At 37.4% G+C, this 25194-nt stretch overlaps 1 protein-coding gene across 2 annotated transcripts; it reads right to left on the bottom strand.

Annotated features, from left to right (window-relative positions):
• Positions 1-8652: 8652 nt before the first annotated feature.
• On the bottom strand, positions 8653-19269 carry LOC112572675 (multiple epidermal growth factor-like domains protein 10). 2 transcript variants are annotated; one of them, XM_025252474.1, is made up of 13 exons: positions 19089-19269; positions 17776-17904; positions 17125-17253; positions 16352-16483; positions 14642-14770; positions 13898-14026; positions 13616-13744; positions 13346-13474; positions 12328-12459; positions 11781-11912; positions 11379-11490; positions 10710-10789; positions 8653-10147 (listed from the first exon to the last, which is right to left on the bottom strand). In XM_025252474.1, the coding sequence occupies exons 1-13, from the start codon at positions 19192-19194 to the stop codon at positions 9942-9944; spliced, it is 1674 nt and encodes a 557-aa protein (XP_025108259.1). In that variant the 5' UTR covers positions 19195-19269; the 3' UTR covers positions 8653-9941. The 2 variants fall into 2 exon arrangements, with proteins under 2 accessions (XP_025108259.1, XP_025108260.1); XM_025252475.1 differs by lacking the exons at positions 13616-13744; positions 13898-14026.
• Between the last annotated feature and the right edge of the window lie 5925 nt (positions 19270-25194).

Genomic DNA, 25194 nt, shown 5'->3' on the forward strand with positions numbered 1-25194 from the left:
GAAAGGAGTATCTTGAGGGCGAAATGCGTCACCAATCGGGTAAATCTTAAACAAACATGTTATTCCTTGATATTACCCTTTAATCTCTTATCCTTAATTTTGTTCACGTCAGCAAGGTAAATACAATGTAGAACAAAAAAAATGACAATTTTAAGTACCATTAACAACAATTTATTATAAAAATCATAGATTAGAAATACTTTATTATAAACTTATATATATATATTATTAAAAAAATTGGGATCTTTACACTTACATACTTCAGAAACTACAGCGCAAATCACTTTGGTAACACCATTGATAATACATGAATAAAAACATGATTTCCACAAGTAGTATTCTTATGGCTTTGCATAGTTATCCCCCTTAGCACGTTATAAAAATTTATCATTACAACGACTGGCATAACTAATGACTGTAAATACGACAGTGGTTAAAGTTATTTTTATTGTTATATTTGTTGTAATCGTTATTATTATTATTGTAGTTATTCTACTTATTGTTGTTATTATTGCTGCTTTGAGGTTAATGTTAGTAGTTAGATCACAAATCCTATGCATTTTTGAAGAGGAGGAAACTCGAACTTTGCAATAAAAGTAATTAAAATTACCGTGTCTATGCTTCCCGACAAGGCCACAATCGTACCCTATTGTGCTAAGTGGGTTAAGACATTTAAAACCTTCCTTTGTAGAGGATTTTGGTGCAAGTTAAAGATTTCAGCTAATGTGCAATACTTCTAACACAAGTATTTGTGAACAAACCATTTATTTGTCGTTTCAATTTTATATACGGGATGCACTTCATGGAAGATGAATAGACCCATTCAATAATACTGTAAATAGCACGCGAACAACCGCGTTGAATTTTAAATCTATATTAAAGACAATGTTGAATGAAACTGTTTCAAATAGCTTGAATAATAATGACAATCATGGTGTTGGAGACGTAACTTGGTATCTCGCTCACGTAAAGCACGTAAAACCGTGAGGTGAGCTCAACACAATAATTCGGCATAGAGTATATAAGATTTGTACGGGTCGTTTGTTCTCTTTTCACTGTACAAGTTTTAGAACCGTCCTCGCAAGCGTTTGGGCTACGAATGTCTGGCTTCATCTCCACGTTGTTATTAGTAAGGTCGATGTTACAGCAGGACAGAGACGACAAGGGACGTGTACAGCTTGTATTTGGTGACAAGACCAGTATTTACTCTGTCACGTATTCTGTTCACTATGGTCATCGTTGCTGTCGCTGCTGTGACACTGAGACGAATGCCCGCGACTCAGCTGCCATCACTGGAGAGCAGTCTTGCCCAGGCACGTGAGTCTGTGTACGTCCTCAAGCTCTACACTGCGGCTCTCCACTTTTATCTGCCAATAATTCATTCATTCATTAGTATCTTTCTTGTGTTGACGTAATCACTAGGCGCCTCACTTTTTTTGTCCTTTTTCTGGAATCGAAGAGAGGTGTAGGCGGATTTGTTGTCGTCATTACGAGCTTTAAGTTCGTCGTACACGTTGTTGCTGTGGTCTGCTGTATCTTCTGAAGTCGTGCCATGTGGTTCTGTTGGGTGTGTCATGGTCGAAGATGTACCTGCAATAAGGATATCATCGTGATCAACGTTAACAAATAACATAAATTTTGTGTCCTAGGGTGAATTTAAATAAGTTCCATGACAGTTTGTTTGAGATAAAAGATAAAAACTGCTCACAATGATCCACTAAACACCTTAGTATAGTGAGCACTACCTCAATAATCGAGGTTTATGTAAAAGAAGCTGTCGAAGACTAGGCCAACAAAACGACAGTTTTAATCAAAATTATATAATCAAGAGTTAAATGTCCAGACCTACTGAAGGCAGTGTACTTTACTGACAGTCTCCTATCCTTTACCCAACAACCTGCTCAATGGGTTTCAACCCTTCTCCTCCCAACCAGCCACCATCTAAACAAATTCTTCGGTCATCTTTAGTGCACCACTTATACAACTTTAACCACAACCATCCTGTGTGGTTTTCTCATAGTAACCAGTCTGCAGACCAAGCGATAACATAATAAAATATATTTTTATTCATATTAGTTCGTTAGTAACCGATCACCTGTATAAATATGCCATAACTTGACAATCATAGAAACAAATACCTAGATCGCAGGTCACGAAGGTTTTAACAGGTGAACCGTGTGTGGCAGAGGGCTGACGAGATCTTGATAGTCTCAACTTTCTGAAGAAATAAATTATTAACTTTATATAATCTAAATAATTAAAGATTAAATGATGCAGACATCATTTTCCTTTTAAAAAACCCACAATAAAGAGGGCGAAGAAAAGAAGTTAAAGATATTTTAGATAATGGAAAGATACATATTTTCTTCATTTTCGTATTTCTGTGTGTATTTATATTTGCATAAACCTTTTTATCTGCGACTATCACTCTTTACTGAATTTTTCGCATTGTTCTTTGTTTTACATCATTCACTGTAATCGTTGTTATTGGTATTATTCTGTAGATGTTCATGCAAGAAATGTGTATAAAATCTTGACAATAAGTGTTTAGGTGGATCGAAAAATATGTGAAAGACTTTTTTTATAGCTGTAAGAATTAGGCTTTGTTGCAGAAAGAGCATGAATAGTCTTTCAATTAATCCTATTAAAATGTGTCTCTGTTGCTATGTGGTCACCGCCCTTTAGGCTCATTGTTCTTTAATTTAAATCACTGCCCTTGACTGTCGTGAAATACTTTAATGTACACAACTCAGTGAGTTTGCCTGCTGGCTATGATCTAGCTCTAAATATATAAAATTAGTAATACAGTAACATCCGGTAATTAGCTCTAAATCCATCAAGAAACATGTGGAATACAGTTTTTTTCAAAATAGTCTAGCAGAAAATGATGACAGGAAAAGAAATGAGCAGAACATTACAATATTAAGTATTTTATTTCTTCAACTTCAGTTTTTTTATATGAACTGGTAAAGGGGACTATACTGGGAGACAAAAGTACATTATTTTATCAACTTACATTCCGCTGAGGACACCTAGAATAAAGAAGACGATGGCACAGCCGACTGCAATACCGGCCACTGGACCAGCTCCACTCAAAGCCTCTTTACAATCACAAGACGACATCATAACTGCACAAAAGTGTAGAAAAATGTAGTATAATAAGGGAAACAGTGGCTGACTGTCCCTCTGTTACCGTGTATTTATCCCTTGGTTTGTCTGTCCTTCCTTTTGGTATAATACTAAATTACGGTCGGTTAATACCCTGTTTAATATTTTCAGTGTGAAATTCTACAGTTTGAAATATCTTTTCATTTGTTACCTTGAATGCTCTCTACAAATGAACGGGTCTCAAGTCAGAATTTTATGTTTTATTTAGAGATGCAAACTATAAATTGAAATAGTACAAAGACAAAAGGGAATGTCTAAATTTCTTGTAATAGAAAATATCCATTCTGGAATCTTCATTACTAACCGTATTACGTGCACATGTAATCGCAATTATCTTCTCAGTATACCTGATGTGTTCTTATGTTGACACAGAGGAGGCTGCCATCCTGGCTGACACTGACATGTCCCGTCAGTCCTGCTACATGTGTCATGACATCCTTCACCACAGGTGTTCTGACAGTCGTTAGACACGTTGTAATGACCGTCTGAGCAGTCTGTCAACAATGTTGTAAACAACTAAATATCTCTTAAAGGTTGCTTTAATGGTCTGAGTTTGCAATGATCTTTAACATGTACGAGATACGTGCATCTAAATATTTCTAGAGCTTAAAAGCCGTTTTCTTTATCACAAGCACATCACGAGTTCTGTAAATTTTACCATGTTATCCTATTTGTATTAGAGATATAAAATTTGATAGTAAGAGCTGTGTAGGATATTAACTATGTGCATCTAAATATTTCTACAGCTTCAAAACCCATATTTTGTATCACAGGTATATCATAAATTTTGTAACTGAAACTTTTTTCTCACCATGTTATCCTATTTGTATAAGTATATAACATAATTTGTATGACCTATGAGTAAAACTTGATAGTAAGAGTTGTGTATCATATTACCATATGTACACGTGCGATGAATTCCTCGTCAACAGAGGCGACCAGTAGAACTAAGTTTAATGATGTTTACGAGAATAGAAGCGATGACAGCATTTGAGTAATGGTACAGAAATACTTTACACTAGTGTAGACACTGGGACACTGCAGACTGTCGATTATTTATTTATATGAAAATTCTAATTTTATTGAAATGAATTTGTTTATTGATATTTACTTTAAATGCGAGGTCTATTTAGCTACGTGTCTTGATAAAGTCGGCTTATGGAAACAAGTTGTCATTATAAAGTTTGTCTTACTTTGACACAGAGGAGGCTGCCATCCTGCCCGACACTGACATGTCCCGTCAGTCCTGCTGCATGTGTCATGACATCCTTTACCACAGGTGTTGTGACAGTCGTTAGACACGTTGTAGTGACCTTGTAAGCAATCTGTCGACAATCATTATAATCTAATGCATATAGTGTTTTAGGAGCACTGAACTGCATATCAATTTGCTATGAACAGGAGAAACTTGGACAAAGTGAATAAGGTGGATAATTATATCTTGTTCTATATTATACGATGTGTGTATAGACACTGACGCAAAAAGAGAGAAGGAAAAGCAGGAGGAAAAATCAAAAACAATAAAACGATAGTTGAGTATATTTGGAAAATACCCTGTCGAAGTAAGGTACACACGATGATAAAGCAGAGGACTTGATAAATGTCTGTAATAAATCGAAGGAAGACGAGTGTGGGACATTATGTTATGTCATCTTTAAAGTTATAGTTTCAGCTCAATGCACATGAAAACAAATGGGTGTACAATGTTGTTTTTCCTTTAAATGATTAAAAGCACACTCACACCCATTTGGAAAAGAATATGAATGTTAAGTAGTAGCCAAATATCATACATTTGTCTGCTGTCAGTTAAACACTGCTTTATATATATATATAAACATTAATGATATTTGTTATTTGATAACTATACATGCAGGTAGAATTTACCATCGCAGCTTGGTGCTGCCCATCCTGACTTGCATTCACAGGATCCACTGTGGACATTGCAATCTCCGTTCTTACATCCACGACCACAGACGTGAGAGCAGTGGTCTCCCCAGTATCCCGTGGAACATTCTGTAATCAAGAAAGATTAAACAAGAAGTCAATGAACCTTGGATAAGTCATTTCAGTTATAATAGAATTGTATCAAGCTCAGGTTTCTGTGTCAACCGCTGCCTAGCGTTTTGCCAGCTTTTCACTTTTTACTATTCGTTTTCGGTTACAAAGATACATCAGCTTCTTCGAAAACCAGGGCTTTTTCTTCGTTTGATGACGTACACGAACCGTGTATTCTAACCACTTTTTATATGGCCCGAGAGGGTATTAACATAGCAGTCTTATCATCCCCACCCGACGCACTAGAAAGAGATGGCAACCGTAGGGTCCCACAGCTTTTCTAGGTCAAAGAAGGTTTCTGGACATTCGGTGTTTCATCGACAGCATCAAGTCTATCAACGTGTAGGATGTAGTCTTTTAATTATGTGCGTGCTTGAAATGGTAAACCAATGTTGAGATTGTAGAAAATTTTCTGTTCTCTTACTTTTTTGGCCTTACCTGTGCATTGTGGTCCTGTCCACCCGTTACTACACCTGCAAGCTCCACTTTTGGCATCACACGTATTATTACACCCAGCACCACAGACAGTGCAGTTCTCTCCCCAGTACCCGGATGAACACACTGGACAAATGATCGAAGGAAATAAAATAAATATGTTTGACAATCTTATAAAAATTATCACCATTTTTCATCTGGATGCAGTCGAAAAGCCACATTAATTACATGACATTATTAATTAAATGATGTTTCTTGTTATTACAATTTATAGCTGATGAAGTTTAGTGGTAGTAATTTTTTACCAACAAGATATTACATTTTCTGATAAAGTAGAATACTGTAGAAATGGTCATATTCGTATATATTAAGCCTTTGAAGATGTAAAATAATAGAAAGCTGGATGAGAGTCTAATTCTTATAATAGATTTTACGACAGTTAAACTACATTATGGTTGGTTGTGTCCTAAATGTGCTTGAGCGAATGTGAGCAAGAGAGAGAGAAAGAAAGAGAGGTAGAAAGTAGACTGTTTTGGAAGAGAATTCAATTGGTATGAAATTCAAGTCACTCGATGCTTGTCCTAACGCTAACTAGCTGATTATTATTTTCAACAGCCAGGTGAGAATTCCTGGTATTCAATGTTCTAAAACTCATATATATTGACTTGGTTCAAAGGTAAGATATTTTGAGGTCAAACTGTTTTGTGATTTTATAAAATACGGCGCTGAATTATTTTAACAAAATATATTTAACATTTACAGACTTGTATATAGGCGTGCTTTAATTATTCAATCCTGAGTCAACATTATTCATAGGTTATTTTCTTTCAGCTGATTATATAAATAAACACTTGTACTCGTAAGTACCTTTTGAACACGTGCCATGATCTGGATCGCAATAATAGTCTTTGCCTTGACAACTGCACTGATTCTGACAATCACTGCCCCACCATCCGATGGAGCAAACTACAACAAATTATATTAATATGTTTATAATGATTAAGTCCCTGCATCTTCTTTTTAATTTAGTGAATGTTAGACTTTTTACATTATGAGTAATATACCACTAAGAAAACTGAAGATGTGTACTATAGAAATGTAACAAATTTAGTGATGGTCAATGTTGCTATGAATCCTGAAATAACCATGCATTAAAATTGTAAAGTTTGTTCCTTTTTTAAGGAAGGTATGTAACAAAGGACTGCTCTTGCAACTTATCATAGGAGACTATAGCAATATATGGACATAAAATAATATTCATCTTTTCAAGAACTGCAATTCTGAGATCAGAAAAGTGTTTCAGTGCATTTTTATGTTTAAACATCTGAAAAAATAAACATTATTGTAATAGCTGTTTACCCCTTCTGGCAATCTTTCCTAATTCTGTGAAAATACTGCTTTTACTGATATTTCTTACAGCTAAAAACATATCCCTTACAACAATGGTTCTCACTATTGAGAACATCTCCCTTATAGTAATATTACTGACTACTATGAACTCACCCCCACTTGGATTTCACAAAAGTTTAAAAATGGCGCGAGATCTTTGTAAGATGTTTGTGATGTTTCTCTTGTGATGCTAACCACTCGTCCTCTCTGAGGCGGATTTACGGGGATGTCTGTTGTCACAGTTGTTGTGCCTGAACATGGGAACTTATAAAGCTCTCGTCCGTCCAGCCAGACTTGAACACAGTCCATTCTTCTCTCAACTGTAAGAGTTTATGTATGTAATGTTCATGTTCAGTCCTTGTTTATATGACTTATTTATCTCACTCTATTGCTGCCTACAGAATAATACTCTTCTCTCATGCGCATTTTTGCGTCATGCCAAAGAGAAATTTCTTCACTCTCAGATTTTAAATAATTACTTGTGCTCAACAGTTATGTAACTACTCTTTCTGTCCTTGTCAGTATTGTCACCCATGTGGAACTAAAGCTTATTATAAATTCTGTCCATTTGCTACTTGACGTGTTTTAATAAAAAAAAAAAGACAGCAAATAGTGTGGCCTCTTTCATGTTTCATTGTGAGCAGCGAAGAAACTTTTTGTATATTTGTCGCCAAAAAGCAGATAGGATGCAAGAGTTATCTTACCACTCAAAGTTTTACAATTTTTTCCTATCCACTGAATCATGTGTGGAGCTTCTTGCTCGGTAACAGTCTACACTTTCCACTGACTTACTTTTTATGATCAAAAGAGATGTGTAAACGCCCTTTGAAGTAGTTAATAGTTATGCAAAGAAAAAAATATAGTTTCCCTAGTAATGAAATAATTTGTTCTGACGTTAATTAACAATTAATGCGCTATATTTGTTTACTTTTACAACAATCAAATTATACAAGAGAGGAATTATTATGCAATGTATTTTTATGCTAGAATAAAAATGTAAGCCCAGGTTTACAGAAAGGGCCAGTTGAACAACGTATTTCTTATTTTAAAACTTCTAGACCTTCTAAACAGCAAAGGAGTGCTGTTGAAATCATGTCTCTGAATTTGCTTCTATAAAACAGTTTTGTGTGTTTTAGAAACACGTTGAGGAACTAGTCTAAGGTGAGGTAAGATAAGAGAACCCTTTATTTGTACCCTACGGCGATTACGAGTCTTATAAAAAATGAAAAGTTTCTGGTGAACAATAACAAAGATAATCTATATCAGGTGAAAACTCTAAAGAGTTAACATAGCAGCTACATAAGTTACATTTATGACATTCAATCACTTCATTCTTACATGGGACGCGTCCGTAGATGGTTATTCTGTGCACAGAAAAGTTCTGTCCCAAATTCACTGACCAGAATGGGTGGAAATCAGATACGTCGGTGTGGATGCAGTTCTGAGACCTTTTTTCTGTGACGAATGCTGTGCTAGTGTTTCCATTGATAGCAGCAGAACAATCATTAGATGAGTTATTCTCTACATACTGTGAGCTGATGTTGCATGGTTTGTGGACAGCGACGTTTGCTGTAACAAATTCCCTTTACTGTAAAGTCTGTTGGAATGTTAGTAAATATTTATTTGACAAGCATAAACATCATTCCTTAAGTATCTTGATTAATATCGCAGCATATAAGAAATAACATCAACAATTTTACAAGGACGATAGGAAACAATTTTAGGCTTCTGTGGACAAGAAGGGAAAAGATCCAGTCGGAGTTCAATGTGCGGATCATATTAGAATGGAATTCCACACGTTTGTTTACTGTTTATTCAAATTGCTATGTTATAATGCCCTATAGGAATAAATCAGCGGAACAACTGACCCTAAACTACTATCGATACTTTGAATACCTAAACAAACAGGTTGTCCTGTAACATACCCGTGTAGAGCAGCGACACGTTGACCCAGCTGTCGGCAATGGGCACCTCACTCGATAGAGGGGTGGGACTACTGGCACCTCTCTCATATACGGAATATTAACTAATCCTAAAATACTGAAAGTACTCACTCATATGCTCTGTCTGTGCAGCAATCAAGACAAAGATTTTAGTGAAAACGCACAGCTTTAACATCCACGTCCGCACACAACCCGCCATCGTCACAAAATGGTTTGTCTTTAAACTTCCTGGAAACCAATGTGATGACGACCACCTATCTCTAAACTTAGGTATACCTGAGATAAGCATGTACTTCCCTGGTGTTCAATGTTAGCATTGATAAAGAGTGATATAGGCATGTTAACAAGGAATGCAAGTGTGTGTATGTGTTCATGGTGTTATTGTGGCGGGTTCATTAGTCAGTGAGAGAGAGAGAAACGCACTGTGAGCAACAGCATCTGCACGTCACTGTCTATTCTGTGATGTTTACTAAAATCTAGCACAGGTACACCAATAGTTTGCTTTAAAAATTATTTCAATACGCCTGAGTGCGTTCGTATACTTGAACCTGCAGCGGGAAAATTTAGTCACTGGGATACACACACCTCTTCTTGTATGTTTACCTTTGCCGTGAGTCAAGAGAGTTGATATTTTCACTATGAAATGCTCAGAAAAGCTCAGCTAATAAATCATCCATAGAGTCAATCAAACACATGTGTCTAGCCTCAGCACCCTCATGATTAACATATTTGTTGAGATCACGTGACATATAATTGATAATTGTTCACTACATTGCCTCTATCAATTCGTGTTAAAAACTTAGTTCATCGCTTTACAACTTTGTATTAATAATTCACGGCATCACAGTTAGAAAGGAGAATGTTATGGAATGTTGTTGTTTTTATTTTCATTCTTATTATTATCAAAGCTTTTATATAACTTGTAACGCATCTTTGTGTTTCATTTGGAATTTATTTGCATTTCCTTGTGTTGATGTAATCACTAGGCTCCGCACATTCCTTGCTCTCATTCTGGAAGCGAAGAGAAGTATAGGTAGCTTTGCTGTCGTCATTACGAGCTTTAAGTTCGTCGTACACGTTGTTGCTGTGGTCTGATGCATCTTCAGAAGATGTCGTGCCAGGATGCTCCGCTTGCCGCGTCATGGTCGACGATGTAGCTAAAAGAAGGATATCATCTAGATTCTAGAACCACTGTTAGAAATCCGATGAATTTGGAGTAAATGTTTACTTATTCCAAAGAGCATTGTGCTTTAATCGATTAATTAATTTAATTTAATTTAATTTTAAGGCCAACAAGTGGGCACCTTTAACTAAAAATTATGTAATCAAGAGTTAAATGGGTAGACCTGCTTCCGGTAATCTACTGTATTGAGTCTCATCCTCTTTACCCATCAGCCTGCTTAACGGTCCCCCACCCACCCATCAAGGACTAAATATATACCTCAGTCATCATCAGCGTACTCATATTATGTTTTTTACAACATTCGTGTGTGGGTTTTCTAATAATAAGTCCACAGATAAGGCAAGAATATAATGATTTTTTAATATATTTTAGTTCTTTAGGAAAACCTATTTTACTCATTTGCTTAAATTTTAATGTATGATGATACGATCATTTTAATGTAATCAATAAACTTACGAACTAAGTTGTTAGTAACCATAGGTCGATCCGCTGGATAAATAAATATACCATAACTGGACAATGATAAAAACAAATACCTAGATCACAGTTCGTGGAGATGTTATCATGTGAACCAAGTTTGGCTGAGGGCTGATGAGATCTTGGTCGTCTTAGCCATCTAAAGCAATAGAAGATTTGAGACCATTACATAATTCAAATAATTAAATTTAAGTTTTTCTTATATCTTAATGAAGAAGTCAGCATAAAACAGCGACTGTAAAGAGGGCTAAGAAAAAAAATGAAACATATTTTTAGAATGGGTCGGTATACATTCTCTTTACTTTCAAATTTCATGGTTATGCATATTTGTCTCCACCTATTCTCTTTACCGAACTCTTCAAATTGTTCTCTGTTTTTCATAGTTAACTACGATTATCATAATTTACAATGATGTGTACAGCTCAATGAGCTTGCCTGCTGGATGTGAAATAAAGCTCTACAAGTGGTATTAGTAGTATTACGATTCTCTTCGTATCCTTTTATTTCTGTTTATATTAAAAAGTCACTGTAAAATGGAGCCTATTGGAAATCTTAAATCAATCGAGAAAATTGTTTTCAAAATAGTTTAACAATTAAAGATGTCGCATGAGAAACGATTAAGAACATTACAATATTAAGTATTTTACTTCTTGAACACGAAGTTTATTATCTTTACTGGTAAAGGGGACAATGATAGGAGAGAAAAGTACATTATTTTATCAACTTACAATCCGGCGAGGACACCTAAAATAAAGAAGACGATGGCACAGCCGACTGCAGTACCGGCCAGTGGACCAGCTACACTCAAAGCCTCTTTATCGTCTCTAGATGACGTCATAACTGGACAAAAGTGTGGGCAGAATGTATAATTTGAACAATGTTACAAAGTTACTTTTTGAAATTATGCTAGCGTTGCATCGGAAAAATAATGGGACTTTGTTGGCGACCGATTGTTCCTTTATATGAAAATGTTAGTTATACTTGAAATGAAGTCCTAACTTCCATTATTAATTTGAACGCCATGATAGCCTTTAGATTCTAGAGTTCTTGTCCTATGTAACTTTCTTTAATAAGAAAAATTATAAAAGAGAGCTTAAGGAAACAAGTTATCGTTATACAGTTGCTCTTACATTGACACAGAGGAGGCTGCCAGTCTGTCCGACACTGACATGTCCCGTCAGTCCTGCTACATGTGTCATGACATCCTCTACCACAGGTGTCTTGACAGTCGTTAGACACGTTGTAGTGACCGTCTGAACAATCTGTCAGCATCATAGGATATATACCAGATTATAGTAAAATAAGTTAAAACAAGAGGGCAAAGTAAGTGAGCCACATTTTCGTAATGTCTTCACACGATTTGTTATCTTCGAGAGGTTATATTACATACAATGTTTTAGTATATCACACACAAGAACAGACTAAGCAGGCAAGCCAGCAGGTCAGTTTTATATAAGATCTAAGTATCTAATAATAATAATGTTATCGTTGTCGCCCTCAGTAGTGAGTAGTACTAATGCACAAGCTAACGGACACAATTGCGAAAGTCATCAAATGTGTGAAGTGGGTAGGTACGTAAGTCAGTAAAGACTAATGACCTCAACAGATGTTTTAACAAACCTTAAGTTACACAGACAGGTTAACTCTAATTCATTAGATGGATTTTTGTGTTCTTACTTTGACACAGAGGAGCCTGCCATCCTGGTCGACACTGACATGTCCCGTCAGTCCTGTTACATGTGTTGTTACATCCTTCACCACAGGTGTTTTGACAGTCGTTAGATGGGTTGTAGTGACCGTCTGAACAGTCTGTAGACAAACGTAGTTATATGCAGATGCTGCACTAAAACCAACATTTCAGTCTGCTTTGATTATAATAATAGCAACAAGAGGGCATTTTCTTGTGCATCGTTAGCCGAATGCGTTTATGACACAGGATAACAATTTAACCAAACTTTTAAATAAATAATACAACTAACCATTTTAACATGCAAAGAAGAAGCAATCATGACAGTGTGCGGACGTAAATATGGAATAAAACTAAATCATTCCGCTAGTTACAAGAGGTTACTTTGTAAAAGAGCTTAGTTTTAAGGCCGGGGTAGATAGGTAGCACACCGAGATATAAATTAAAGACAAATGGTCAACGAATCTCAGATGTCAAGGCTGCAGACGGTAGAACTTCTTTTCTCAGATTTGTGACATAGAAAGGTCTTCACAAGCACATCTCTGACATTAAATGTTTGCTAGAGTTTGGCCATGAAGACATCGCTACCAATCGACGATTGGGCACACACCTTCCTCACCACATATTTCCTCTATTTCTTTCTGTTGCAGTTCAACATTTTGACAGGAGCAACGCCTGCTGGCAGCGACTGTCACTATTAATCCACAGACTTCAGATTTTTTCCAATGTAACCGCCTCGCTCTTTCGCATCTGACATTTTAGAGATAAGAGTGATCTACCAAGTGAAAAAATCGTTTCGTGGTGGAACCCAGTGAAGGTTTTGATAAATCCAATAGTCCGTAGTTACTAGTTCAGATGCGGCTTGTCGCTAGCTTAGTCCACAGCAGTGCAACCAGTGTAAGTAAGGAGACTAGTTAGTCGGGTATAGCGGCGTTTAGTCAGGACTAGCAGGGGACTAGCTGCGCACGAGCAGTGCATCCGGACCAAGATATATCATCGTTCTCTTACCATCGCACAAAGGAGGCTGCCATCGTGGTCGACACTGACAGGTCCTGTTAGTTCTGCTGCATGTGTTGTTACATCCTTCACCACAGGTGACACAGTCATTAGACACGTTGTAGTAATTATCTGCACAGCCTGGTAATGATACGCTTCTCCTTAAGGAACAATTCATTGTGTTTATTAATCATATTTGCATTGTCTACGGATATCAATTCAGCAGAAGAGCTCGTCTTACATCTTGACTCTAATACATAAGTTGCATCATTGTATTCTTACGTTGACACAGAGGAGGCTGCCATCCTGGTCGACACTGACATGTCCCGTCAGTCCTGCTACATGTGTCCTGACATCCTTCACCACAGGTGACACAGCCATTAGGCGTGTTGTAGTAATTGTCTGCACAATCTGGTAAAGATAATGTGAAACATATGATCAGCTAAAAGAAAGACTCATGTGTGTTTATTAATCCTACATGTCTCGTCTAAAGACATGAATTCAGCAGAAGAGCTCGTCTTACATATTGAGTCTGATACATTAGTCGTATTATTGTGTTCTTACGTTGACACAAAGGAGGCTGCCATCCTGTCTGACACTGACATGTCCCGTCAGCAATGTTGCAAGTGTCGTTACATCCTTCACCGCAGGTGACACAGTCATTAGACATGTTGTAGTGATTATCTGCACACTCTGGTAATGAAACAATTAAGTTTTTGTTCAAGAAACAATTAATGTCTGTTTATAAGTCCTATTTATCCTGTTCAAAGACAGGCATTCAGCAGAATACCTACATTAGACGACGGTTTTCGTTGGTTTATGTTTCGCTCTAACATACCCTTTTCTGAATGTGAGATCGTACCATAGGTGGTTTTTAAGAAGAAACCGGTTTCCTAGACCTTTGTATGTGTGTGAGAGAGAGAGAGCCTGCGTAAGAAGTTATATATTGTATAATGATAAACGACTTTGCATAGCACTTCAAGAGATTACTGGTAAATATGTACTCATGCGGGTTTATGTAAATAACCACCCCGAGTGTTTGATGTTGGGATGAGGTGTTTTTAGTAGTAGTACATAATGTACAAGTTAACACAAATAATTATAGACATATGGAAGCATCAACAAAAAAAAGAGACAGAAAACAATTTTCATTGAAAAGTTCATCAACAGTGGAATGTGAGTAGGTAGGTAAATAAGAAAAGACTAATAACTTAAAAAGACTTTTTTTAACAAGACCACGAGGAACTCGGATGCCAGCTGGTCTTACATCTTGACTCTGATGCATTAGTCGTATTATTTTATTCTTACGTTGACACAGAGGAGGCTGCCATCCTGGTCGACACTGACATGTCCCGTCAGCAATGTTGCAAGTGTCATGACATCCTTCACCACAGGTGACACAGCCGTTAGGCGTGTTGTAGTATTTGTCTGCACAATCTGGTAAAGATAAGGTGAAAAATATGATCAGCTAAAAGATAAACTTATGTGTGTTTATTAATCCTACATGTCTTGTCTAAAGACATGAACTCAGCACAAGAGCTCGTCTTATATATTGAGTCTGATGCATTAGTCCAGCGGTTCTCAACCTTTTACATGTGACGACCCCCCTGACGAACACCGGTACGTCCACGACCCCCTTAGCCAGCTAGGTCGGTGGAAGAGCGGGGGGGGGGAGCCTTAGCTAACCTCGAACGCCGCGTCGAGGAAATCAACAACGGAAGAACAAAGTTCGTATCTGCAAGAAGTATAACTGTTAATGAAATTTTACTAAAGCAAATTCTGCGGTGCTAATAAATATTATTTTATTAGTTTTATTAGACACTCACTTTGATTAATGAGAAGGTTGAGCCTGCTTGCTGTTGCATAGAGAAGAGAACCTGGGTGCGATGTTCGTACCCACTGCTATTCGCAGCTCAGCCTCTGCGTCCACACGATTTCTGTATTTCGACTTCAGTGCTGCCAATGCTGAAAATCCTTGCTCACACATATACGAAGTTGAAAATGGCAGCAGAACTTTCATTGCTTTCTCAGAAAGGAGAGGATATTCACCGTTGACGCTAATCCAGAATTTTGGCACTGGTGTTGTGTGGAAGACCATTTTCAGGGATTGGTTACTCAAAAGGTCGATGAGCTGCTCTTCTTCTTCCGTGGACAACCCACTTGTGCTAGGATCAGCCAGAAATGGATTACGAATCCAATCGTATTTGGTCACATCAATTTCAGCGAAGTAATGCTGAAACCTTTCTTGCAGTCCGCTTAGATGTGCAATAATTACATTCTTCACCTGATCAAGATTCAAGTTGTCAGCCTTGCACTTACACAAGCACGGAAACATCAAAAATATTTTCTTGGCGTATCTTTTGCGTCCACAACGAAAGTTTTCGGACGAAAGCATTCATCTTGTCAGTTGTTTGTAATATGGTGGTGTCCTTCCCTTGCAGAGAAGTATTCACAACGTTCAGCTTCTCAAATATGTCCGATAAATATGCCATTAGCAGCAGCCATCGGTCGTTCTTAAGCCCCCACCCCGCACTGTCTGGTCATGGCCTTCTGTCAGGGACCTATAGAGTACTAGGACTGAGCACGTGCGAATGAAAAGGTGTGAATGATGGACGTTTCCTGAATGCGTGCCTTTTAGATGTTTTTTTAAAAAAAGAGAGAGGTGTGACTGGAGAGGGAGAGGGGAGTCAGCGATGAGAGATTGGGGGAGAGAGAGGGCAAAAGGCGAGGAGGGAGATTGGAGGCTTAATTGTTGAGAGGGGGATTGTGTTTTGAGTTTTGGAAGTGAGAAGTCACTGCATGCCGAGACAGTGTACTTGAATAGGGAGAAGAGATTTGGAGTTTGATCGCCCTCACCACTCGGTTACACAATGTCAACTAATTTCACTAATACCGGTATAAGTAACTTTTAAAAAAGGACCACCTTCGCGACCCCCTTGTAGGCACGTCACGACCCCCCAGGGGGTCGCGCCCCACAGGTTGAGAACCGCTGCATTAGTCGTATTACTGTATTCTTACCTTGACACAGAGGAGGCTGCCATCCTCGTTGACACTGACATGTCCCGTCAGTCTTGTTACATGTGTTATGACATCCTTCACCACAGGTGTTGTGACAGTCGTTAGACATGTTGTAGTGACCGTCTGAACAGTCTAAAGATGACCGGTGTAATTAAATGTTAATACTGCTCTAGAAACAAAATTTCGGCCTATTTTATTACAATGCAAATAAAAACAACGGAATATCTTTTGTCGTGGGGAGGTTAGCTGAACGCGTTCGTAAAACAGGTTTGGAATTTGATTAACTAAAAGCCAACACAACAAAAACAAACAACATACACAAGAGATAAATATAGTGAATGCACGTGGCTATTTAACTAGAGGGAATAGTTTATTAGTTGTTGTTGTTCTTGTTGTTGTTGATTTTGAGAGAAAGTGCTTTCACCTTGCGATGATTTCACAATGTGGGAGGTGGGGATCTCTTTGGGGGTGGGTTATGGTTGGTAAGGGTGTAGGGGTTGGGTCGATGTCTTTTCCTGTCAAAAGCAGACTTGCTACACAATGAACTACAATCAAAGATTTTAATCGTGAAGAGATTTGTGGGGACTCAATGTCAATTCTAGTGAATTTAATTAATCCTTCTACTTCTTGATTATTTTTCTAAAAATATAAATATATATATATTTTTTAGATTCAGATTTTCTTAGTGTTTCTAGTATAGTTTAAACATAGTTGTGAAGTTGTAAGTAATATATACTGTCAACCACATTATTCTTTCGCTATTGTTTTCCTACTTTGGCACAGAGGAGACTCCCACCGCGGACGGCACTGACAGGTCCCGTCATTCTGACTGCATCCAGGACTGTCACACCCTGCTCCACATAGACGGGTGCAATTTGCCCCCCAGTAGCCAGACACACATTCTGTCCACGAAACACAAGAGATACATAAGTAAAGTGAGATTTGATAAGGAGCAGTGAATTGTGTTTGGTCAGTTGATATTTGATTTCGCTTATCCTTCTTGTAACTGGAACCGCACATGTTCATATGTAAAACAGTGGCTAGGTTATATACACATTGTCGACTAGAATTTAAACGGTGACTAGACTTTATTTTTTGTTTTCCCTGTATTTGTGTTTGCCATTGGCTTGTGCATCGGATCCTGCTGAACTGGAAGAGGGGCGGCATCTTGGGTTTCTTTGTTGGAGCTGACGGTGGAGGCCTTAAAAGCAGACTTGCTACACAATGAACTACAATTAAAGATTTTTATCGTGAAGATTCTAGTGAATATAATTAATCCTTTTAAATCTTGAATATTTTTCTAAAATTATATATTTGTTAGATTAAGATTTTCTTATTGTTTCTAATCTAGGTTAAACATAGCTGTAAAGTTGTAAGTAATATTTACTGTCAACCACATTATTCTTTCGCTATTGTTTTCCTACTTTGGCACAGAGGAGACTCCCACCGCGGACGGCACTGACAGGTCCCGTCACTCTGACTGCATCCACGACTGTCACACCCTGCTCCACAGGGACGGGTACAGTTTGCCCCCCAGTAGCCAGACACACAACCTGTCCACGAAACACAAGAGATACATAAGTAAAGTGAGATTTGATGAGGAGCAGTGAATTGTGTTCGGTCAGTTGATATGGGATTTCACTTATCCTTTTTTTAACTGGAACCGAATATGTTTAACATAGGTTATTTTCATTAATAATGATCTATGTTGTTTCTCTATATGAACGCTTCAATAAAATTACCTGTTAGAACAAAGTGGCTATTTATGTTTCATTTTAAAGTAGTGCTAACAAAGTACGTCCACTAGATATTTAACGTGGCGTCCCTTCGTCCTACAGGTCTGACGGAGGGAACTGCTTAATTTGTTTGTTATTTTGTTTCCATTCTTTTGGCCAGCGCTTATTATTTGCTCCATCACTGTGTCTAAAGAATTGGCTTTTATTTGTTATCTAAATCTTCTTATTTTCGTAGTGCCTAACGACTTCCAGTCCTTGACGCGATAATGGATTTGAAATCGTCTCTACTGCAAATCTTCCATCATCGCTAAACAATCGTGTTATCATGTTTTAATGTCTGGCGACCGCACACATTCCAGAAGTCTTTTGATGATTTGATCTACACGTGGCATGAGTATCCATTGACCTCTGTTGGCCACGAACAAGGAGTTGCAGTAATCAAGCAGAAAAAGGACAAAGGACAGACATGAGTGGGGGACAGAGCTTGTAGAGAGAATGTGACGGATGGCGCTAACCTTACGGAGCTCATCATAGGCAGACAGCTGTAACATCCTGACCATAACAAAACTAGGTACATATAATCGTCCCCTTACATCTATAATCTGTCTAAACTAATCATTACACCCAGCCACTCCCCTGCTTTTGTATGTCATATTTTTATTTTTACTCACAGAAATCTAACGGTGTGAATCACAGGGACATATCCCGCAACTCGTGTGCATTCCTTCATTTGTCTATTGGATGTCGTTTAATATTTTCTTACCTTGAGATATTTTACGCAATGTCTATTTAATACTATTAAATTTTTTGTGAATGATATGATATTTTGAATAAGAATAATTCTTTATCTATATCAAAATACTTTATCGTATCAGTACCTTTTAAACGTGTAAAACTGTTTACGTGATGCATGTAATTATCAGATAATGATTTGCATATAAAGTACAGTAGTAGTAGTTGTACGACACACAACGTGATCCTGAAATGCTGACAATACTCACTCATATGTTCCAGTTGCTGACTAGAAACAAACTGCAAAGCAGCAAAAAGATTTTCAGTAACTACACACAGTATCACAATCCACGTCCCCACACGACCCGCCATCATAGCCCAAGCTACTAAGGTTCACATCTTCCTGGTTCACAAGACGGAAGTTTGCCGATGACACTTTTATCTCGAAGCTCTCGTAGGAACAGGTGATCGAGACATGAAAGTCTTTCGTTGGCATTATGCATGCTTATTGAAACATTCGTTCCACGTATTGTGAAAATCTCTTTCCTTTCACAAAATTCAATCTCAGACCAACATTACATATGACCATCAAACAATTAACATAAAAAATAAATTTACTGAACTAAGCCTAATTTCCTGTACGATAAACAGTATATTCATGTTTATTAAAATTTACAAAGATATACACCGATTGACAATACGACGCATTATGATTCTTTGATCACCCTACTTCTGAAAGCTGGGTGTCAAGCTGCCCTTTGGGCGACTGTACATGTTACAAACACGATCTCGAATGAACATGATACATGGAAGTAAGAAAGCGAATGGGATGTCTCCGATTTTACAAAGAAGCCGACTGTAAAGGTACAGTCGTCACAACTATTCTCATTCAGGGTACAAGCAGTCTCATTCAGGATGTGAAGCTCGTCGTATCTTATCAAGTTTCTTGCCGTCCATCAGGTTTCAAAAACAGCAGGAAGCTGCTATCGACAATTATCATTTCTCTGGTTTTTAGTTTATGTGACACTTCATCATCGCCCTGTGCTCTAACATTGACACAGAGGAGCTTGCCAGCCTGACCAACACTAACATGTCCCGTTAGTCGTGCTGCAGGTGTCATGACATCCTTCACCACAGGTGTTTTGACAGTCGTTAAACGGGTAGCTGAGCAGTCTGTAGATATCAGACCACTTCAGCCTTAACTTTACATTACACATTGTAAATATCTGTCTAATTGACCATTTGTAAATACTGCTTATTTTTTAAAAAAATAACTTTTTTAAAAAAGTTACAGCATGGTGTTGTTTAACTTGTTTCAAATTCACGTTTCATTAAAAAGGTAGCAAACTCTGTTTTCACCCTCGCCACAGACTTGATTTCAGTTGTCTCCCCAGTGGCTTACGTATCATATCATTCAAAAGCTATTGAAGATACTTTAAGGAGTCAGACTTACTGTCCCCATCTCTGACAGACTGCTCAGCCGGTCACCACAACACATCTACAGACTGTCAAAACACCTGTGGTGAAGGATGTCATGACACGTGTAGCAGGACTGACAGGACATGTCAGTGTCAACCAAGATGGCAGCCTCCTCTGTGTCAATGAAAGATCATAATAGCTTTGCTGGACGGGACTGAAGTCAGGTACACGTGTCTATAGATAATGGTGTCACCTTAAGTGTCATATTACATTTTGTGTCAGTGAATTAACAAAGCTTGGACTGTTAAGTCGCCACATCCACTCAGCATCTAAGAACACGTGGAATTAGTGCGTGAGATTGTATATTCGTGAACGCACAGGTGTGTATGTCTGTGTGTCACTGTGTGTAAATAACAGACGATTGGTGTGTTAAACACTTCAGAATTGTGTGTAGTTCAGTTATTTCACAAGGATACATGCAGTAAATTAAGACCGATACTTTTACGTTAAGTATAAATATTTTTCAGTTACATTGTATAGACACGACCACCTACACCTCTCTTTGTTATCAAACTGACAGCTGTTTATGGTTTACCATAATAATAAAGTCAACATATATATATACTGAAAAGTTAAGAAGGACATGTTTGATCGAGAAAGTTCCGTTGATGTCAGGATGAGGCATGACTTGTCCTTCTTTGTAGAACGAAGGTGCAAAAGACATGATCACTGGATTTTCTTTCCACATGTCCCACTCACACATCCATATTAGGATGCAATACAAAGTTCAAATAAGTATCAATTAAACGATAATAAAAATCACAAAACTTTTTGCTCCTTTCGGTTTGCTAAAACCGAAAATGGCAAAATAACTCAAACTGTTTTAACTGCACTTTACGATAAAAATCGCCTTTCTTTTTACCTGTAGGAAAGGCAAGTTCACGTTTGATCAGATAAAAGTTCCTCTAGCACTACAAACTTTCACTGTTATCTGGAATTCAACAACATTATGTACCAAGATTTACCTGGAGCTTCTCTGATAATTAGTAGATACGTGTCACGGACCAGGTGACAGAGTCAGGAGAAGGAATGAAGAGTGTATATTAGCTGTGAGATAGGAAATTGAAATATTATTTTGAAAGAATTATTTGATTTGACAATAGACAATAGAATTATTGTTTTTTCTCAGTAGTAGTAGTACTAGAAGAAGACATGCCTCCATATAGAAACAGTCGTTCGTATACAGTTTTACCCGTACCTCGCTTCTTGAGCGTTTTTTACTTTTTAACATTTAATTTAAACTTTCTATGAAGATTAGCATCTGCTTTCTTGATAAGATACTTATTTAAATTTCACCTATTTTACCTAAGCTATTATTTGCTTTTTTGGTTTCTCGTTTGTTTGATTTATTTTGATCAGTTTTTTTTTAAATGGCTTGTTTTACACATTGTTTTGTTTGCTTATTTGCCTTTTGTTTTGGTTTGTTTTAATTTGTTTGTTGTTGATTTTTTAACGTTTTTGCGGCGGGTGTTTGTGCTTTTCTAATTGTCTCATCGTTTTAAGATTATTCTTGTTTTCATACTCCACCGAAAAATTCGTAAGCCTATATTCATGCATGAACAGACGTTGTTTATTATGACATGCCAGCAAGTTTCTACAAATAAAAGCAATTTCAGCAAGTATTTGAGTCCTGGATGCCTTCAAAGTTTAGACGGCAAAACAAAATTTCAGTTTGCAGTACTGTAAGTTGATCACAGGAAATCTGCTCCAAAGCCACGTTACTTCTCTCCATCCTTTGAACACAATATAATTATATATAATCACATCACACCCGAAACAAACAGACAATCGATTAAAATAGCTCAGAAAGCGATTTTTAAAAAATCTTTTAGCAACAGTTTTATAACACCAAAACGAAATACGGAACATAGCATCAATGTCTACTTTAGGATAAGGACACACATGAACGCACATACACACAGACATCTACAGGCGTTCAGCTCGAAATGAAATGCAATTTCGCATTTCTTGTACAAAGGCAACTTTATTTTCGATCAGATATTACAATTTGTAGTACTCTAACCGCTAACTCTTTTCATGCAATTCGACTTTCAAACATTTAGAACAATCTTGCTCCACAGCTCTTTGTGTAATTAGAATGTCTAGAGGTGTCCTAGATGATAAAGTAATGATTAGAAGTGTACCTTGTCATCCGCCACGTTGATCATCAATCAGTCCGGGTGACCTGTAGTGGGAGACAAAAGATACATGCATGTCAAATGATACATTGTCAGATATGACTTCACATGCTTTAGAAGACAAACCAAACCACTCATCTTATATGGGGTTTGTTTAGAAATCACTGAGAAAAATAATCCCTAGTGTTATTTTTGCCATATGAAAAAGACCTCCAGGATATGCACTAAATGTTGCAATGGCCATTCCTACGACCTGTGGTGGACTATATGTATGTGTTTTTATTTGCGTGGCATTTTATGACAATCAGTAGACAGGACACACTTACCTTCGCTACACGGTGGAGTGCGCATTATCATACCGTTTGGTCCCTTCTCTTCTTCTTCTGTTCCGACCCAGCGGTCGACCCTTGAAAATTCTATAGAATCATCATCTTCCTCCTCTTTGCAAGCATCAAGAAGATGTAATATAGACAACGTGTGACATTGGCGGCCTTGTGCTTTTACATTTATATTTATTCTTACTGTTCTTTTTAAATGATAATGGATCAGAACATTATTAAGCCTGAAGTAGAAGCACCTGACTTTAGTAAAACTCCTCTTTTTCAACTTTTGAAGAGTTCGTGGGCTGACCGAATGTCAAAACATGTCTAGGTCCCACAGTCGTGTTAACAGTTCCTTCACAGCAGATGTATATGTCGTTGTCCACACTAAGTGTCAGACCAGCTTAGCCCGTCTGCTACAGACGACTTCTTTTAAACAGGAGGATACCTGGTAAATATATTTTATGTGGCTAGCGTTTAAATCTTAAGAGTACAGCGCCTAAAATTATAATACATCATGCTATATGCATTTTTTCTTTCTTATTCATAGGCGTAGTTGTCAAAGAAGGAAGATGTGTGTTTTCAGTTCACGTTTAAAGGATTCAATAGCGAGTAGGGGGCGGACATGGAAAGGGAGACAGTTCCATTGTTTCGCTGCACGATAACTAAAAATCCTGTGTTCATATATTCTTGTTTCGATGACAGGAAGAGTAAGGACACGATCATCAGACGAGGAGTGGAGTTGTCTAGCTGGGATGTAAGGGAAGAGCAGTTCAGAGAAATAATCAGGGCAGGTGTCAGCAAAGAAATTTAAACACAGCACGGACAGTTGTACTGGATGACACAACGGATGGGAAGCCAGTGTTACTTAGACTGCCCCACACACTTTTATAACTTATATGCATTAAGCAATATCCCAAGACCTATGCAAAAATTATTATACCCTTTTTAGTACAATTTTTATAAAAGTGTAATCAAAAAACTTTTTAAATTATTTTATTTTGATCGTTTCGGACTTTTTAAATAATATTATCAATTTTTTTGTTGTTCTTTAATTTAGTATGAACTAGATACAAATTACAAACGCTTAAATCTTAAGATTAACTCTGGAGAAACATTTTTTGTAGCCTTCTTCTATTTTTTTCCTTCTTCTTTCAGTCATTTTTTTGTGCCGACTGCTTTAAAAAAACTGCTGCCTTAGGACCAGTAACTTATAGTCATCTTTATAAACGCTCTATAAACTCTCACACAAAATCAAAATTAAAATAAAAAAAAACATTTTACTCTTTTTGGACTGCTACATTTGCTATTGCATTTCCACCTAAAATGAGTAGCTGCTAAAACTAAAGGTTTCTTCTTAAATCTTTGAAATAAAGTGTTTTACAAATTTACGAAATAACTTTTTTCACAACACTGTAAAGTGTACTTTCTAATCACATCAGGCTTACATTTTTTTATCTCACGACAAGGACTTGAACGCGAATGGCCAGTAGGTGTAGGACTAATATTTTCCTTTTACGAAGAATTTTCTTCTTGTTGAACACAAGCCTTTGAAAAGAGGTGAGAAAAAAAATGTCTTATAAGCTGATCTTAACAGTTGATAGCAATACGCTAGCACATCTATTTACATTTCTGACTGCAAAGGTGCACACGTGATAAGGGTTGTCATTCAGGGTACAAGCAAACAGTCTCATTCAGGATGTGAAGCTCGTCGTATCTTATCAAGTTTCTTGTCGTCCATCTTAACTTGCCACCAGGTCTCGTAAACAACAGGAAGCTGCCGTTCAAAAAATTATTATTTCTCTAGTTTTTAGTTTAAATAATAAATATGTTATTGCTTGAAGGTGACACCTTATCATCACCCTGTGCTGTTAGGTTGACACAAAGAAGGCTGCCAACCTGACACATCCCTGCAGTCCTGCTGCACGTGTCGTGACATTCTTCACTACAGGTGTGTTGACAGTCGTGAGACACAGAAAGCGGTCAGCTGGGCAGTCTGTAAACATCGGGGTTCACTTTGCATTGTGCATTGTAAATATTTATCCAATTGACAGTTTGTATATTTTTATATTACGAGTCATTATAAATAATCATTTAAAAAACACAAACCAGGTACAGTATGGCGGTGTCTATCCTCTCTTACATTCATAAACTCCATTAAAAAAGGTCGCACCCATACCCAAAGACTTTTTTTCAGCTGTTTGTTGTTGTTGTTGTTGTTTCAGAATTTATTTTATTTTATTTATTTATTTTTGATGGTTAGATGTAGAATGTGTTGCTTACGTGCCTCTGTGAACATCTTGACATGTTTGACCACAGAGACGAAATGAGGAGATAACACAGAGCAGATAAAATAATTCATGGCTACTTGCTACAGGCTCTTCGCCTTCATATCTCACATCTCTCAAGTAAGCTAGCTTCCGTCACTCCAGGAATCA

The sequence above is a fragment of the Pomacea canaliculata genome, linkage group LG9 (assembly GCF_003073045.1).
Source record: "Pomacea canaliculata isolate SZHN2017 linkage group LG9, ASM307304v1, whole genome shotgun sequence".
NCBI classification, from domain to species: domain Eukaryota; kingdom Metazoa; phylum Mollusca; class Gastropoda; order Architaenioglossa; family Ampullariidae; genus Pomacea; species Pomacea canaliculata.